Below are 16,773 nucleotides of genomic sequence, written 5' to 3'. Positions count from 1 at the left end.
CACCCCTGTAAACACTGTCCCTTCCCCATGATGGCTTTTCCCTTTTCTCTCCTAGTTACACACCTGTTCATCCTGCTGTTGTCCCTCCCTCGGGGAAATCTCACCTGACTGATCTAAATCAAAGACTGTCACAGGACTATCCACTTTCTTTGCAGTTATCATTGTTGCAATGTTACGCTTTTTCGTGTCTGTCTCTCTCACTAAACAGCAAGTTCCTTGAGGACAGAAACCGTACCTAGTTTTGCTCACCTCAGTGTTCCCCACACATAATATCAGTAAATGTTCAATCAATTTGTAGGATTACTTAACTAAATGTGTTTGTACCTCTGCTTACTTTTTTCCTAGCCCTGTTACTACCAAAAAAAAAAAAAATTCTCACAGACTCCCAAGAGTTCGGATTTGTATTAAATCCACTTGTTACTGAGTCCCGCCGCTCCTCCCTCTGGAGGTGGGTCTCACCAGACCCTAGTTCTGCGTCGGAAAGCGAGAAGCCTAGTGCAGACCACCCAACTGGCCTTACTGCTCCTTTATTACAAGATAGGGAGGAGAAAGTAATGGGTGCGCTTTGAAGGACGCAAAAGGATCCCCCAAAGGCATCACACCAGGCCTCCCTAAGGACCGCGTCGACTCGCGCTCCCTTCCCGAAGGATGGGGAGGTTGCGGGATGCGCGTTGGGGTCTGCGGGATGGAGTTTCCCGGACACTGCAGGGAACACGGGAGCTGGAGTCTCCACGGCCCGGGAACCGGGGCAGGGGCGGGAAGCCTCGCAGGGCGGCGATCCCACGGGAGCAGAGCCGGGGAGGAAGGGGTCAGCCCGAAGGCCCCCAGCCCGGCGCGCCCCCCGCGCCCCAGCGCGAGCGCGAGCCGCCGGCGGAAGTGCTGCGTCGCGCACTTCCGGGTGTTGTCTGGCCGTCGCCGCGCGTCTCCGGTCTCACGGCCGCCGCCGCCGCCGCCGCCGCCGTCGCCTCGGGTCCCGGAGGCAGGAGCGACGTCACCGCCATGGCCGGCATCAAAGGTGGGCCTGGGGCGCTGGGCGGCCGGAAGGCTGCGCGGCCGCCCCCAGAGAGGGGGTGGGGGCCCACGCAGGCCCCGCACGCCGCCTCCCGGGGCCGGGCGCGCGCCGCGGGGCCACTGCGCTGGCGGCAGAGCCCTGACCCCCGACCCCCGGCCTGCGCCCTCGGAGCCGAGGTGGGCGCGGCGGCCTCGGGGAAAGGACGGCGGGGTCGGCGGCTTGTCCGCCAACCCCCACTTTCTGCTGAGCTCGGCAGCCTCGCTCCCACTCGTCGCGCCCCGTACGGAGAATGAAATGGCCCGCGGGGTGTTCGGAGTCCCGCAGCCGCTCGGGCCATCACACATGTTTTGCAGGAGTTTGCCTCCGAGAGCGAGGCGGGCAGAGGGTGGTTTTGAGGGGGTCGCTAGAGATGCCAGTTACGGAAAATCAGTGTCATTTCCCATTTAAAGGCACGAGTGCGGTCTTCGGGCGCTGAGCCCAACCGAGTCCCCCAGGAACGCCCTGGAAGGCCTTAGGGATGGTTCTTTCCCAAACCTCGGCGATCACATCCACGCTCAGGACCCGTACTCAGAGCTTTACGCTCCTAAAACGGATGCATTTTGATTTGCGGTGTTGGTCTGATAGGGTAGACCCTGTGAGCGACCCCAAAGGGTTCCTTCCCCCTGCCCTCTCCACAGTTGCACGTTCAGGCTTTTCCACATTTCAAAGTTTTTATTTAGTTGGGGTTTTTTTTTTTTTAAGGCAAAAGAGTTTTTCATTAAAACTCAATGGAAAAGTACTCGTTTATTAGTCAGTTTCCTTTAGAAATAAGGGATGTCGCATGCTTTCCAACTGTTTTGTAGTTTTGTTAGCGTGGTTAGAAGCAAATACCATTACCAACGTTTTCCACTTAATTCTTGACAACGAATTACATTGATTTCCTGACCTGAGGCTTTGTAGAAGGGGCAGGCAAGCAGGAAGTGAAGAACTTCAATAACAGTGTTTTTTCTGTGTTTTTTATTTGCTTTAAGGACAGCTTTTGCTGAGCTGCTTCCCCAGAGTCACATTTTTACTGTTTCTTATTTGTTTGTAACGTCTGAAGACATTTCATTTCCTATAGAAAACTTTGTCAATTGACCAGCTGAGTTACTTTCCAGTCTCCTTTTGAATTCTAACAGACCTTTTAAAATCCCTGTGTGAAAGGCAGTTATGGTAGAATGCTGTTTTTTTAAGAATGTTGCCAGTTTCTCAGTTCTTTGCCAGTTTCTCAGTTCTCCATTTGTTTACTGTCAATAAATGCAGGAGTCTCTCTCTCAAGAAAATAACTTTGTGATTGTGGACTTAGGTGAATATTAATCAGCAGAAAGTGTCTCAGATGGGATTGTACTTACACTTTAGGTTTCAGTAAGATTTTCTGATTGTTATGATTGTTTCAGTATGTTTTCTTCCTGTTGGCCTATCTTTTTGTTAGGTGGGAGTGTTGCTATGATTTAATCCACAACTTATTTCTTAAGCCATTTGCCTATTACTTTGTTATATACTGGATTTTTCTGGTAACTCCCAGGTTAGGGAACTGGTCCCTTCTCCTACTGTAGTCTCTTCGTAATCACGAACTAGCACCCAGTCTTTTGAGAGTTTAGATAAATCGGGCTGTTCCATCCCCAGCCTGGAGGCTTTGGGTGTAGAAGCCAGACTCATCTAAGTTTTGCCTTCTGGATGTCAAGTCACTCAATTACAGCATAAAATTTTGCCTCATTGATGTGTCATCTAGGACAACCATTTATACACAAATGATGAGTTTTGTATATAAATCAGCCTAATTGCTGATCTCATGAGACTGGAGAAACTTTACGACTTTTGAGAACACTTTTGAGCAGTTTATTTAACCCCATTGGCATTTATCTTATCCATTGTGACTGGGAGGTGAGATGTCACATAAAATTATTTTTGATACCTGAATCTTATTTCAGTTCCTTGGGTTGTTTGTTTGTTTGTTTGTTTAAAGAAATCATCTTCATTAACTTTTTAAGAGTGTACTCAAAGACTTTAGACTCTTTTTTGAGGATAAGAACATAAGTAGGGACTTCCCTGGTAGCACAGTGGTTAAGAATCTGCCTGCCAATGCACGGAACACGGGTTTGAGCCCTGGTCTGGGAAGATCCCACGTGCCGCGGAGCAGCTAAGCCCGTGCGCCACAACTACTGAGCCTGCGCTCTAGAGCCCGCGAGCCACAACTACTGAGCCCACGTGCCACAACTGCTGAAGCCCGCACACCTAGAGCCTGTGCTCCGCAACAAGAGAAGCCACCGCAATGAGAAGCCCGCACACCGCAATGAAGAGTAGCCCCCACTCACCACAACTAGAGAAAGCCTGCGCAGCAACGAAGACCCAACGCAGCAAAAAATAAATAAAAAATTAAAAAAAAAAAAGGAACATAAGTAATTTTTCTCTGTCATAGAACAGAGTTAACTTCAGCAACCAAGTCCTAAGGCTACTTATCTCTTGGCCAAGATTATCGCAAATCTGGTATGCTCTTTGAGATTTTTATGCCTGATTTAACCTTTTTTTTTTTTTTAGTCTCTTCCCCCCAGTCAGAGGGCAGTTCTTGCTTGTATGCAGCTCTCCTTCCTGTTTCTCATCTCTTTAAATACAGGAAGCAAAATAAGCTTACAAAATTTTGTCTTCACAGGATACAGATAACAGTAATCCAGGAAAGAAAAGTTACTTTTCACTTAACTTTGTTCTGGGTACCTGAGTTGCCTATTGAAATATATATGTATAGGTGATCCTTTAAAATAAAAAGGTTTTATTCTGCTGGAATTCACACACAGTTGTCACAAAAAATGAATAAATAACTTCTGAATAAGAGCCTAAGTGTCTGCTTATAAAGAATGTTAGCTTTAGTGTATGGGCTTTGTGGAATCTATGTTATCTGTCTGTTTCCTTCAGGAGTCTAAGCTCAATGCTGCATAAATGGCTTTTGAATAAATAAGGTGTTGTTATAGTGATGAACTTAGCTGTTTGAAATATAACTATATTTCACAAAGCAAAGATGGTGTTTTACTTCTTCAGCATGTCTTATAACAAGTATCTTTAGTGTTCAGAGAATTATTTGCATTTTAGATCTAGTCCAACCCTTATTTTCTAGAAGAAAGAACTGATATTTAGATGACTTATTTAGTCAGCTAGTAAGTGGCTGGTAGGAGCTGGGACCCAGTGCCTCCTGACTCTCAGTTACGGCTCTTTCTGCTCTGCTGCATTGGGCTCTCTTCTCTTTTTTCATCTCCCTCTCTCTCTCTTTTCCCTTTGCTTCCTTTTGTTCATTCTACACATGTTTATTATTGAGTGTTAAGAGCTGAGGCCTGAACATCAGCAACAGAAGAACTCTTTCCCTGCTCTTGTGGTGTGAACAGCTTCCAAGGGAAGACAAATACAAATCAGTATAACATTGCAGCTGTGATAAATGAGCACAGGGGAGGCATCCAGAGCAAAGAGGACCTCTGCACGTGCACGTCCCTCAGCCTGGAATGTTCCCCCCAGATAGCCACGAGATTGATTCACTTCTTCATTTCATATAGATCTCTGCTTAGATGTCTCCTCATCAGAGATGCCTTCCCAGCTGATGCATCTAGAATAGCACTCCCACCCCCTTACTTGATTTTTTTCATAACATTTGACATTTATTTGCTTACTTTTTTAAAAAATTGCTTTATTCTCCCACCAGAATGTAAGCATGAGAGCAAGAGCTTCGATTTCTTTACATTGCGCTGTCTCCAGTGTCAAGGACAGTGTGTGACACACAGTAGGCACTCAGTAGATATTTGTGGAATAAGTGAATAAATAAACATAATGGGAATCGGTCTAGTCAGGGGCTTTGCAAAAACTTCACTGAGGAAGAGATAACTGGGCTGTGACCTGAAGGAAAAGTAGGAGTTCACTTGGCAGAAGGAGGCAAGGACTGGGACAAGAATTCAAGCTCCGTGAGTGACATGGCCTTGCCTGTTCATTAACATGTCCCCAGCACCTGTTAGGTATTTGGGTCTATGTAGACATTTCTTGAATGAAATAAGTGAATGAAAAAGCGTCTGAGGTAGAAGGGATAGCATGTGCAAAGGCCCTGTGGGTGAGGGAGCCGGCTGATTTCCAGGAGAGGAAAGGGGGCCGGTACAGCTGCAGTGCCGAGGCCAAGGGGTGCTAGCCTGGGGTGATGTGTGTCCGAGCAAGGAAGTGGGGCCAGCTTATGAGGACCTGTCTTGAACTGAACAAAACAAACGGTGAACTTGGTATTTTCCTCACTGCTTACATGGCATTCCCTTGTAAACGTGAAGTTCCTCTTTTGCTGCAGATTAAAGTGCAAGTGTGTCTTTTTCTTTGTGCAACTGAAAATCTAATGGCATTAAGGACTAAGTAAATGTGTTCACGGTTGACATGACCTACATCACTGATCTGAATGAAAACTAAATCTGCCCGGCTCCCATGTCAGTGGGTGTCCTTGATTATGACCATCTTAATTCAGAGAAGTATATCAGTAGTTCTTAGCAGCATTTAACCCCTTGTGTTAATTTTGGTTTGTATATGTTGGATTTTGTCTTGGTAATTTGTAGACCTTCGACAGCTCTTTTGAATTTTAATGTTTCTGTTAAGGTTAGTGAACTGCATCATTAAAAAAAAAAAGTAAGTTATTCTCTTAGCCACTGTAGTTGCAGAAATATAGGTTGTATAGAATTCAAAATAAATTGATCATTTGTTTCTTTGCTTAATTCTAGGCCATTGATTAACTATGTATATTCAAGGAAGTTGTTTCTACTCACTTATCTATGTGAAAACACTTTATAAAACATAATGCTTTGTATAAGTATGTGTGTGTGATTCAGAAACTATATTTCAGCTATAGAATGAATCTATTGCTTGTGATAATGTCTTAAAACAGTGATACCACCGAAGGATTGTACCTGTTATCCTGCAGATTTTCTAATGTGTAGGAAATTAGGGAAAGAAACCCAGCTATTGTTTTGCAAACGATTTAAATATCTGTAGCAGAATTAATTAACTGAGATTACTGACTACAGATATCCACGGACACTTTTCACCCATGCCTGTTGGGGGTGTGTGTGCAGGAAGTAGGAACTGCTCAGGAGAGGGAGGGTTTCCCATAGATGAGGCTTCTGAAGTCCAGTAAAGTTGACTGCGGAGTTTCTCCACATACCACTTTTCAAAACTGTAATGATCTGAGGAGTGAGTATCATACTAATGCCTGGAGGAGCATTGATCTCGCAGACTGGGATGCTCATTTGACGTGGAACCAGTAATTTGGGAATGTGATGATGTGCTGGCGATAGGTCAGGGATTTGAATATCAGTATCACTGTATTTTGCTTTGAAGATGCCACAAAAGACTTATTCTGAAACCAGATAACTTCAGCTTTTGAAGATGATTCACTAATACGTTTGCTTTTTTGGTGTGTTTTGTTTGCTTTTTGCCTCTGGCATCACAGGTAATGTTCAGACTGCTAATAGTAATATTAATAAAAATAGTGTTAATTTAATTTAATAACTATTTCTATTTGTCTTTTTATTTTTTACTTTGCAGCTTTGATTAGTTTGTCCTTTGGAGGAGCAATTGGGCTGATGTTTTTGATGCTTGGATGTGCCCTTCCAATATACAAGTATGTAAAATTTTTGTCTTTTTGAGTGTTAAAGTGTAAAATTTTTCTACTTTTAAAATTAAAAAAATATATTTTTTTACTACAATAGAAGTAATCCTGAGAAATGGTCGTTTACCAAGGACAAACTTTAAGTCTTCACTTAAAATGTGTTTGAAAAGATTTTAGGACAGCAACGTGCAAAAAAGACTTTGGCTGTCCTTGACTACTGCTAAGTCTTTAATGGCAGGATAGCAACAAAGTAGCCCAGTACTACTGCTTAATTTTGAGAACCAATTGATTAAATTAAATACAAGAAAATGTAAAATGTCTTTTGAGCAAAAACAAACAAACAAAAACCTGTAAGCAGAGTCAAGAGCAACTGACAAAAAAAGTCATGTAAATGACTTTTGACAATTACTTTCCTTAGGACAGAGAGAATTTTTTTTAATTAATAGGATAAATTAGTAAGAAAAATACAGGGCTTCCCTGGTGGTGCAGTGGTTAAGAATCCGCCTGCCAATGCCGGGGACACACATTCGAGCCCTGGTCCGGGAAGATCCCACATGCCGCGGGGCAGCTAAGGCCATGCACCACAACTACTGAGCCTGCGCTCTACAGCCTGCGAGCCACAACTGCTGAACCTGTGTACCACAACTACCGAAGCCTGCACACCTAGAGCCCGTGCTGCACAACAAGAGAAGGCACCGCAGTGAGAAGCCTGCGCACCTCAACGAAGAGTAGCCCCCGCTCACCATAACTACAGAAAGCCCGCGCACAGCAACGAAGACCCAACACAGCCAAAATAAATAAACAAAATAAATAATTTTTTTTAAATCAAAAAGAAAGAATACAGGCAATGCAATAGAAAAATGAACTACAAATATGAAAAAAGAACTGCAGATTGCTACTAAGAACATGAAAATATACTCAACCTCACTCAAAATTAAATGAAATCCATTGACAAAGATAAAAGATATGGCAAACAAGCATTGTCATGTACTCTGGGTGGAAGTTTAAATAGTGCAAGTCCTCTGGGAGGCCAGCTTGCCTGTAGCTCTCAAAATGTATATATTCTTTGAACTAGCCTCTCCACTTCTTAGAATTACTCATAGAAATCCACTTACAGATGTTTGCAAAGATATGTGTAGTCAGGGGAGAGTATGGATGTTCATGGCAGCCTTGTTTATAATAACAACAACAACAAAAAAAAACTGGAAGCATCCTAAAGGTCTGTCAAAAGAAAAATGATAAATTATAGTACATCCACCAATGAAAATACTAGGCAGTCTTAAAAAGAATAAGAGCTGGATTGCTAACATGTAAAATAAGATATATTGTTAAATTTAAAAGTGCAGTGATTCATTCATATCTTTAAAGTTTATCTATATGGGAATATGGAAGGACCCAGATGAGTAGGAGTGGGGAAGACACAGACAACCTTGGTTTTTCACTTTTTGTGCTTTTATATTTTTTGCACATTTTTTTCCTTAAACTTATGTCCATTTGTAATTTTTTTTTTCTCGAAATATTTAGGAAAAGATCTTTTAGGAAAAACATATAGATAAATCTTTGCTTATCATGAGTGTCTGAGTACAAGCAAATCTCCATTATGATGTATGTTTTATTTTATGGCAGTTTTAAAAGCCGTCTATTTCTTTTTAACTTTTTATCTTGAAATGATGATAGGCTCTCAAGAAGTTGCAACAGTAGTACAGAGAAGTCCCTTATACCCTTCACACATCTTCTCCCAGTGTTAATATCTTACACAACTGTTTTTATATGATCACAAACAGTAAATGACATTGGCACAATGCGATAGCTAGACTGTAGACAAAAGCCATCTATTTTTATTGTGATAAAGATATTCTGACTGAAAGTCTTCAATATTACTGTCAGTTCATTTTCTGTATTTTGATTTCAGTATTTTGGGAGTTCCTAGTGACCTATGGAAAGTTTGGGAGTGTTCCAGCTTCATGCTAAGGCAGGATGTTAGAAGTCAAGGGCATGAATCTTGAATTTTAAAAATTACTGTTAATAATTCCATTTTTCAATAATCCCTTTTTATTTATAACCTAAAATGAAAAACAATATTTTTAATTTTGGGCTTTGATTCCAACTGTTAAAATTCATAAAGCATTTTCTTTTAATTTGAGAAATATTTAATCATTGTATCATAACTTTAGGAATACTGTGACTCTAAATGTCTCTCTTTTCAGTGTTCAGGTTATCGCTTATTTTTAAACTGTGTTATATTTTGTACCTTGCAATATGCTTCGGTCCTTATTTTTAAAAAGAGTGGATTTTGTGTGAGGAAAATGACAAAGATAGCAAAAACTACATTAACTTATTTTTCTTTTTCTAGCCAATACTGGCCTCTCTTTGTTCTGTTTTTTTACATCCTTTCACCTATTCCATACTGCATAGCAAGAAGATTAGTGGATGATACGGATGCTATGAGTAACGCCTGTAAGGAACTGGCCATATTTCTTACGACAGGCATTGTGGTCTCAGCTTTTGGACTCCCTATTGTATTTGCCAGAGCACACCTGGTAAGTGAAAGCATTCTTCTAGTGGTTTTACATTAGATTGTGTTAAGTTTTTCTCAGGAAAAACGTTTTTGTTAAATGACATGAAAAAGAGACGAGAGACATAGGAACCTAGAGGATAAGAGATAAAAATCTTACTTTTGTGGTTGTTAACTGGTGGAAATACCGGAGAGCATTGGCAGCGACAGTTGGCTTGCCAGTACTTCACTGTCAGAATTGGGCACATGGACTCGGCCAGTGCTGAACAACCACAGGCCTGCCCTGTATAGCTTAAACATGGAAGACCCGAGGAGATCCGTGTTCTCTGCAGGTGGGAAGGTACCAAAGAGTAGAAGAGGCCTCCCAGACTCACCAGTCAGATTCGCTCCTCCATCTCTGGGCGGGTGGAGATGGCAGAGAAGACGGGCTGGCCACCCTTCCACATGGAGAGGGCGATGACTCCCCACCTCTTGAAAAGAATGTGCACGAGTGTGTTTGCATCTCTGATACTTTAAATCTAATCTGCTCTCTAGATAAAATTTTTAGGTTCACTAATGAAGTGTTGGAGCAAACTTCTTTGTAAACAGAAAATTATAGAATTCTGTGCTGCCTCCTCATAGCCTGGAAGCTAGGCTTGCTTTTGAATAATTATCATCTTCCATGACTTTCTGTCTCTTTAAAGGAACCAGCAATACATAAGAACAGCATTACATGTTCAGCAGCGTCAAAGTTATTATTACAAGTTGTATTTGTTTTGGATCGTGATTGGCTACAACTAGAGCCTTGATTCACTTTTCGTTTCCTTGTTGTTTTTCATGTCTGTTAACTGAGCGTTTCTGTCTTCTTCTGTAGATCGAGTGGGGAGCTTGTGCACTTGTCCTCACCGGAAACACTGTCATCTTTGCAACTATCCTGGGCTTTTTCTTGGTCTTTGGCAGCAATGATGACTTCAGCTGGCAGCAGTGGTGAAAGGGATTACTGAACTCTTGTCAGATGGACTTCTTGTCATTTCTCAGCCGTCCGTGCACACAGGAGGTGGGGCGGTGATGCTGAGCAGTGGAGCAAGCCTCTTGGGGGTGTTCTAGGTGCTCCTTCTCACTTGTATTGTAAGCATACTATTTTTTTTTTTTTTTTTTTTTTTTTTTTTTTTTTTTTTTTGTGGTATGCGGGCCTCTCACTGTTGTGGCCTCTCCCGTTGCGGAGCACAGGCTCCGGATGCGCAGGCTCAGCAGCCATGGCTCACGGGCCCAGCCGCTCCGCGGCATATGGGATCCTCCCAGACCGGGGCACGAACCCGTATCCCCTGCATCGGCAGGCGGACTCTCAACCACTGCGCCACCAGGGAGGCCCGTAAGCATACTATTTTCACAGAGACTTGCTGAAGGATTAAAAGGATTTTCTCTTTTGGAAAAGCTTGACTGATTTCACACTTATCTCTAGTATGCTTTTTGTGGTGTCCTGCTGAATTCAAATATTTATGTGTTTTCCCTGTTCAGTTTTTTTTTTTAACCAGTATGCAATGTTAAATATTTTTTAAATCTAATAACCATTTGCATTGGTTAGGAACTAGAGTTCTGCTGGCTATTACTGGGCTAAAGTACTTTTTTTTCCTTAAAATTATTTAACCTCCATTACTACACAAAGTTATAAAGATAAGTTTTTCAATCAGTCAGGATGACATCACTCCCAATTTTATGCAAACATGCAGACTATTAGCATACCTTATAGACAATATACTCAGTGCAAATATAGCTGCATTTATACCTCAGAGGGGCCAAGTATTAATGCCACACCCTCCATAAGGGTTGCTGGTTTTGCTGGAAAGCAGGTGTTTTGTGAACTGAAAATTATTTTATGGAATTGCTACAAAGGAGTGCTTTTATTCTCAATTGTTAGAAGAACTTATTGTTAAAGGTAAGAGTGTAAAAACAGATTTTTGAGATATGGTTTTTATTTATGTTACAATTAGAGTGAGTTGCATTGTGGGAAGAAACGATGTTGAAATTCCATTTTTTTGAATCCTGTTTCTATTTACAAGTGGAATTTTAAATCTTCTTTCAGTCTTTCATGTTTTACATGGGTAAAGGGACACACACAGAACTACTACTGATATGGGAAAGTGTATGTTTGCATCCTACATACTAGAAAACCTTTTCCTGCCTCCTTATAACTTATTTTATACATTGTATATATTAAGTAAAATAACTTTTCCAATATGGTTTAATAACACGTTAAATTAGAGGTTTTAACACACCTGGAGAGTGATTGCTCCACCATACATTCAGAGTGCCCCAGCCCTGCAAGGCCTTGACGTGATTAACAAGTGACTTGTTAGTTATGCCGATAATTCATGTATTAACAGCTCAAGATTTAGACCACGGTAATTGTAGTTCTTATCCCCTAAGGTTATATCATATGTAATTTTAAAATATTTAAGGCAAGTTTCCTGTATACCTCTCAACTGTTTTGATTTTTATTTCACCGTCATAGATTTGCTGTTTCTTTTTATAAACGGTCTTGATTGTGTGAATTAATGCAAAGTAGCCAAATCCAGCTGTATAGCAGCTTCAGACACAAAGCTGACCAAAAAATTCCCAGTAACCAGGCATGATCAAATTGTAGTGGACGTTCCATCTCACAGTTATCAGTACTTTTTTTCAGGAGCTAGTCTTGAAAATGTTCAAGTTGGTCTGACAGTATTTTGTTAAGGACATTTGTTTATATGTTTATTCAGTATACTTACATAAAATCTGTTCTGTCTTCAGACGAAATGGAGTAATCATGACAACTGTCTTGTGCTATAAAGTTGATTTCTCCAAAAAATGGGAACAAATTGTGGGTTTGTTCAGCTTTTTACTAAAAATGCCTCAAGGCCGCGGGCTTTATCGCCCAACTCAAGTTGTTACTTTGAGCCGTGAGATGGGAAGCAGAATAAATATGCGTGCGTGTGGCTGTCTTACACACAGGCTGAAAGCAGCTTGCAGTGTTAGGATGTGGTAGGCGTAAAGACCAGAGGGGCAGCCACAGGTGGATTAGGCAGCTGGTGGTACAGTTGGGAACTCAGTGCCTGTGATCTACTCAATTTTTTATCTTTTCTTTTTTTTTTTTTTTTTTTTTTTTGCCAAAAAAACATTCTCTGGTCTTCCCCCATCCATTTTCTGTTCTAGAATGTCAGTGCAGTGCACTGCCACTGTTTCATTTACTTGGCCATAGACTCTTTTTCTGAGAACTGCGTATTCTGTATACTAATCGCACTGGCAGCATTGTGTCTTTGACCTTGCGCTATAGCTTGACATAGTGCTGTCTCTGATTTCTAGGCTAGTTACTTGAGGTCTGAATTTTCCATAGAATGTGCACTGATCCTGCATTGCCATTCTTCTATGGAAAGAGAACTTTTGATGATGAAACAATAAAGATTTTAAATATCTATTTTAGTTTGTGGGTGTTTTTGAAATGAAAATATACAACACACTTCAGTTGCTGAAGTGCATTATCCATTTTAACAATGTGATATAAAGCAAGGATGACGTTAGTTACAAGGTTAGTCTTGCAGAAGTTACACTTCCAAAATAAAAGTGAAAACATAGTAGTAAATACTACACTGAAGCTGTATGATTTTGAGCTGTAGTAAAAGGATTCGTAATCTGGGGGAGTAGAATTTTTACTGACCTTTTAGAAAAATAGCCATAGAAGGTTTTGTTGACATAAAAAGACTACTGAGCGTCAAAAGTCAAGGTTGTACTTGTTCTTAAACTTTCAGAAACTTTTTTTTTATGACTGCACGTTTTATTATATATTTATTATTATTCATCATTAGAGCATTTTGCTTTTTGCAGACATTTCAAACAGTTAAAGGTAAAAAAAAATTCATCTGTGTGGTACAATGTGAACAGAGAAAAGTACTGTTCTCTTATCAAACATGAATCTTGTCCCAAGTTGCCCTAATTATAATCTCATTGTATACTTTAAAAAAAATTCAAATCATAGGTTCTTAGTGTCTGCTTTAATATGATTTTGGGGGCATTGTGAAAATAATCCAGACTTTTAAGGTAAACTCTAGAATGTTTATATTGTATGTGACTAGTTTTATAAGTTTCAGGTAACTTTAAATCACATCAAATTTAACAAGCAGCCATGCAACATTACTATTAAGTGGTATGTACATTTTAGATCTCAGGAGGCTTTTTGATGCATAAATTGGTGGGAATTTCAAATTCATATTTCTTCTGTATAAGCCTGTATTATCTTTTTGTCAGAAAAGATTAGGGAGCCCTTGTTTTATTGCAGGACTCCTAATTTTCATGCAGTCCCAGGGAAGAGAACATATCCTGTAAAATAAATATTCCAGACAACTAAAGCTTAACTCAAGAAGAACTATGTTTGTTTTAACTATTTTGACCTAAGTATTAAATGGATCATATACTTTTATACTTTCTTAGAATATATTAAAACATTTTGATTTTTCCTTGGTAATTTAGGGTTATCATAAATTATTTTTCCCCTATTTTTTATTTTTATATTGATAGTTAATGTACAATATCATATAAGTTTCAGGCGTACAGTATAGTGATTCACAATTTTTAAAGGTTATACATTTATAGTTATTATAAAATATCGGCTGTACTCCCTGTTTGTACAGTATATCCTTGTAGCTTTTTTTTAACTTTTTATTTTATATTGGAGTATACTTGATTAACAATGTTGTGATAGTTTTAGGTGTACAGCAAAGTGATTTTAGTTATACATATTCATGTATCTATTCTTTTTCAAGTTCTTTTCCCATTTAGGTTGTTATATAATATTGAGCAGAATTCCCTGTGCTATTTTCCCCTATTTTAAATGGCCCCTGACCTGTATTTTTCTGCAATTGTGTCTTTGCCAGCTTTTCTTACAACTGAGTGTTGAACACTCCTTAACTTCTTTTATTTCTAATTTTCTAGTCAGTAATATGTTAGTAAGAATGGAGTGTGGTCAGGGGAAAAAAGTGAGGTAACCAAGCTGACTGAATCAAGTATATAACATTTCTGTACACAATACAACATCACTGGAGTTAACTAGGGTGTCTCCCACCTCTTACACAAATGAAAGGCTTTGTGACGGAAATGGCTCTTTAAAAAACTGTCATTGTTAACTGTATACAGATAAGGGGGGTGGGAGGAGCACCAGATAGGGAGATGGCACAGTGCTGAGCAGAAGCGTTAGAGTTCAGTTTTCCACGCTTTCATGTAGGAGTTATTCCGAGCTTAAGGTCCTCACAGACCTTTGTCTGACTTCTGAGATCTTACATCTCTCTTCACCGTCTGTTTTCGGTTGCAGAAAGTCTAGAGATAGAGACAGTTTTGCTGTTTGTTGTCATAGGAAACTTCGTACTGTATATTTTGCTTCCAATCTCTTGAAGATAATTTGAATTCATCCCTGGGTTTAGGACTATAGGACTATATGCTGTAGTCACAGCAATTCAGATATTAACTCTTAATCTTGTAAATTCCAGCTGGAAGGAATAAAACAGAGAAAGTCAAAAAATGTTTCCACAGCTGAGAAATTAAAACCATAAAACATTCCTTTTTCAATTATAGTTCTGTTTTCTTTTGTGTATTTAGAGGCAGCACTAAAAGGGGAAGTCAGGAATCTTTTATTTCAGGAGCCAGGAGAACGGCTAATACTATGAAAGAGAAACTTTGTTGCAGTTTACACCATAGGAACCATCAAATAGAATAAAATATTATAGAACAAACATGAGTATTTCCGTATGTTTTAATAAGACATGAAGAGCATTACTACTTTATAATTTAGTTATCCTGATGTATAATTTGGCGTTTCATATCAGAAATGTCTTTTTCTCTTATCAGATCAGTTATTGTTCAATATTATGTAAATATAGTATGAAATAAGTGTCAGTGAACTTGTGTAGATTTGTGAACCTCTCCAAAATAGGACAGATGTTTTCCTGAAAGCTAGGTATACTTAACATAGAACATTTGAAAATTGTTTCTAAAAGTGTTCACAGTTGAACAATTTCTTAGGATAGGACTAAGATGGATGGATTTTTATTTATTTTCGTCATGCTCCAAAACATAGGTGAGAGTCAGCTCTAAAACCTAGTTATGAGTATAGTAGTGAAGAAGAGGGTGTTAGTCTCCTAAGGATTAAGAAAAGCTGGGTTTGGGAATTCCCCGGCGGTCCAGTGGTTAGGACTACACAGTTTCACTGCCGAGGGCCCAGGTTCAAGTTCAGTCCCTGGTCGGGGAGCTAAGACCCCACAGCCACATGGCACAGCCAAAAGAAAAAAAAAGCTGGGTTTGAGCCATACTCCGTACCTAGAAAAGTCCTTTGTTCCCAGCGGCAGTTATACACTTCAGGACCGATTCTAGGTACTGTTGGGGAACAGAAAAAGATGGGGACACATGGTCTGTCTCCGAGCTGTCAGTCTAGTGAGCTAAGACGAGACACAAGAACGGACCAAAGGAAGCTGATTCCTATACATGCCAAAGGAGAAGTTTGGGGGTTCACAGGAGGAAACGATTTGGGAAGCAAAAGTGAGGTGGAGGGAGTTTCCCGTTCTGCTCTGGCCGGTCTTCTGCTGGCAGGCAGGGTCATGGACACGAGGGCGTGTCCAGAGCAACGTCCTGGTGGCGGTTCTTCAGCTCCCTGGGGCTCGGGAGGTGCTGAGCGCAGCAGCAGTGGTCGTGGGAGCTTCTTGATTCTGACACCCTCATCTCTGGGTCCCAGATACACTGGAGATGGGAGAGGTGGTGAGACTTAGTGTATATTTCAAAGGAACTGATAAGGGCTTCCCTGGTGGCGCAGTGGTTGGGAGTCCGCCTGCCAATGCAGGGGACATAGGCTCGACCCCTGTTCCGGTAAGATCCCACATGCCACGGAGCGATTAGGCCCGTGCGCCACAACTACTGAGCCTGTGCTCTAGAACCCACGAGCCACAACTGCTGAAGCCCGCATGCCTGGAGCCCGTGCTCTGCAATGGCAGAAGCCACTGCGATGGGAGGCCCGTGCACGGCAGTGAAGAGTAGCCCCTGCTGCAACCGGAGAAAGCCCGCGTGCAGCAGCGAAGACCCATCTCAGCCAACTAATTAATTAATTTAAAAAATTTTTTAAAGGAACTGATCAAGCAGATTTGCTGATGAACTGTGTGGGAGAAAGGGAGAAGTCAAGCGTGACGAGCAAGTTTTCAGTTGTCCCTGTCAGGGGCGTGGGGAGAAGAAGATGTAATGAGGGAGAGTTGGAAAGAGACAACTGAGGTGGACACCACTTCCAAACTACTGGTTCGTCACCTGTATTTCTTACCTACAAATATCATCATTCGCCATGTTTAAAATCTTTATCAGACAAGAGAATACTGTTGACACGTTGACCTGTATCTGCTTTATAAACTCCTTGAGGGGGCTTCCCTGGTGGCGCAGTGGTTGAGAGTCCGCCTGCTGATGCAGGGGACACGGGTTCATGCCCTGGTCCGGGAAGATCCCACATGCTGCGGAGCGGCTGGGCCCGTGAGCTATGGCTGCTGAGCCTGCATGTCCGGAGCCTGTGCTCCGCAACGGGAGAGGCCACAACAGTGAGAGGCCCGCGTTCCGCAAAAAAAAAAAAAAAAAAAATCT

General features: G+C 41.1%; 1 protein-coding gene across 1 annotated transcript; it reads left to right on the top strand.

The window, feature by feature from the left end:
• Positions 1 to 921: 921 nt before the first annotated feature.
• LEPROTL1 (leptin receptor overlapping transcript like 1) lies at positions 922 to 10,276 on the top strand. The gene is made up of 4 exons (XM_079726633.1): positions 922 to 1,015; positions 6,581 to 6,656; positions 8,998 to 9,184; positions 10,013 to 10,276. The coding sequence occupies exons 1-4, from the start codon at positions 1,000 to 1,002 to the stop codon at positions 10,127 to 10,129; spliced, it is 396 nt and encodes a 131-aa protein (XP_079582759.1). The 5' UTR covers positions 922 to 999; the 3' UTR covers positions 10,130 to 10,276.
• Positions 10,277 to 16,773: the final 6,497 nt, after the last annotated feature.

This window comes from Hyperoodon ampullatus (assembly GCF_949752795.1).
Source record: "Hyperoodon ampullatus genome assembly, chromosome: 20".
NCBI lineage: Eukaryota > Metazoa > Chordata > Mammalia > Artiodactyla > Ziphiidae > Hyperoodon > Hyperoodon ampullatus.
The sequence above is the reverse complement of the archived record's forward strand: the minus strand, read 5'-3'. Positions and strand labels throughout refer to the sequence as shown.

Excerpts from the sequence above, each read along its gene's own strand:
- LEPROTL1 (XM_079726633.1), top strand. Across the intron at positions 6,657-8,997 it reads TGTGCCCTTCCAATATACAA|CCAATACTGGCCTCTCTTTG; the intron begins GTATGTAAAATT and ends TTCTTTTTCTAG. Across the intron at positions 9,185-10,012 it reads TATTTGCCAGAGCACACCTG|ATCGAGTGGGGAGCTTGTGC; the intron begins GTAAGTGAAAGC and ends CTTCTTCTGTAG.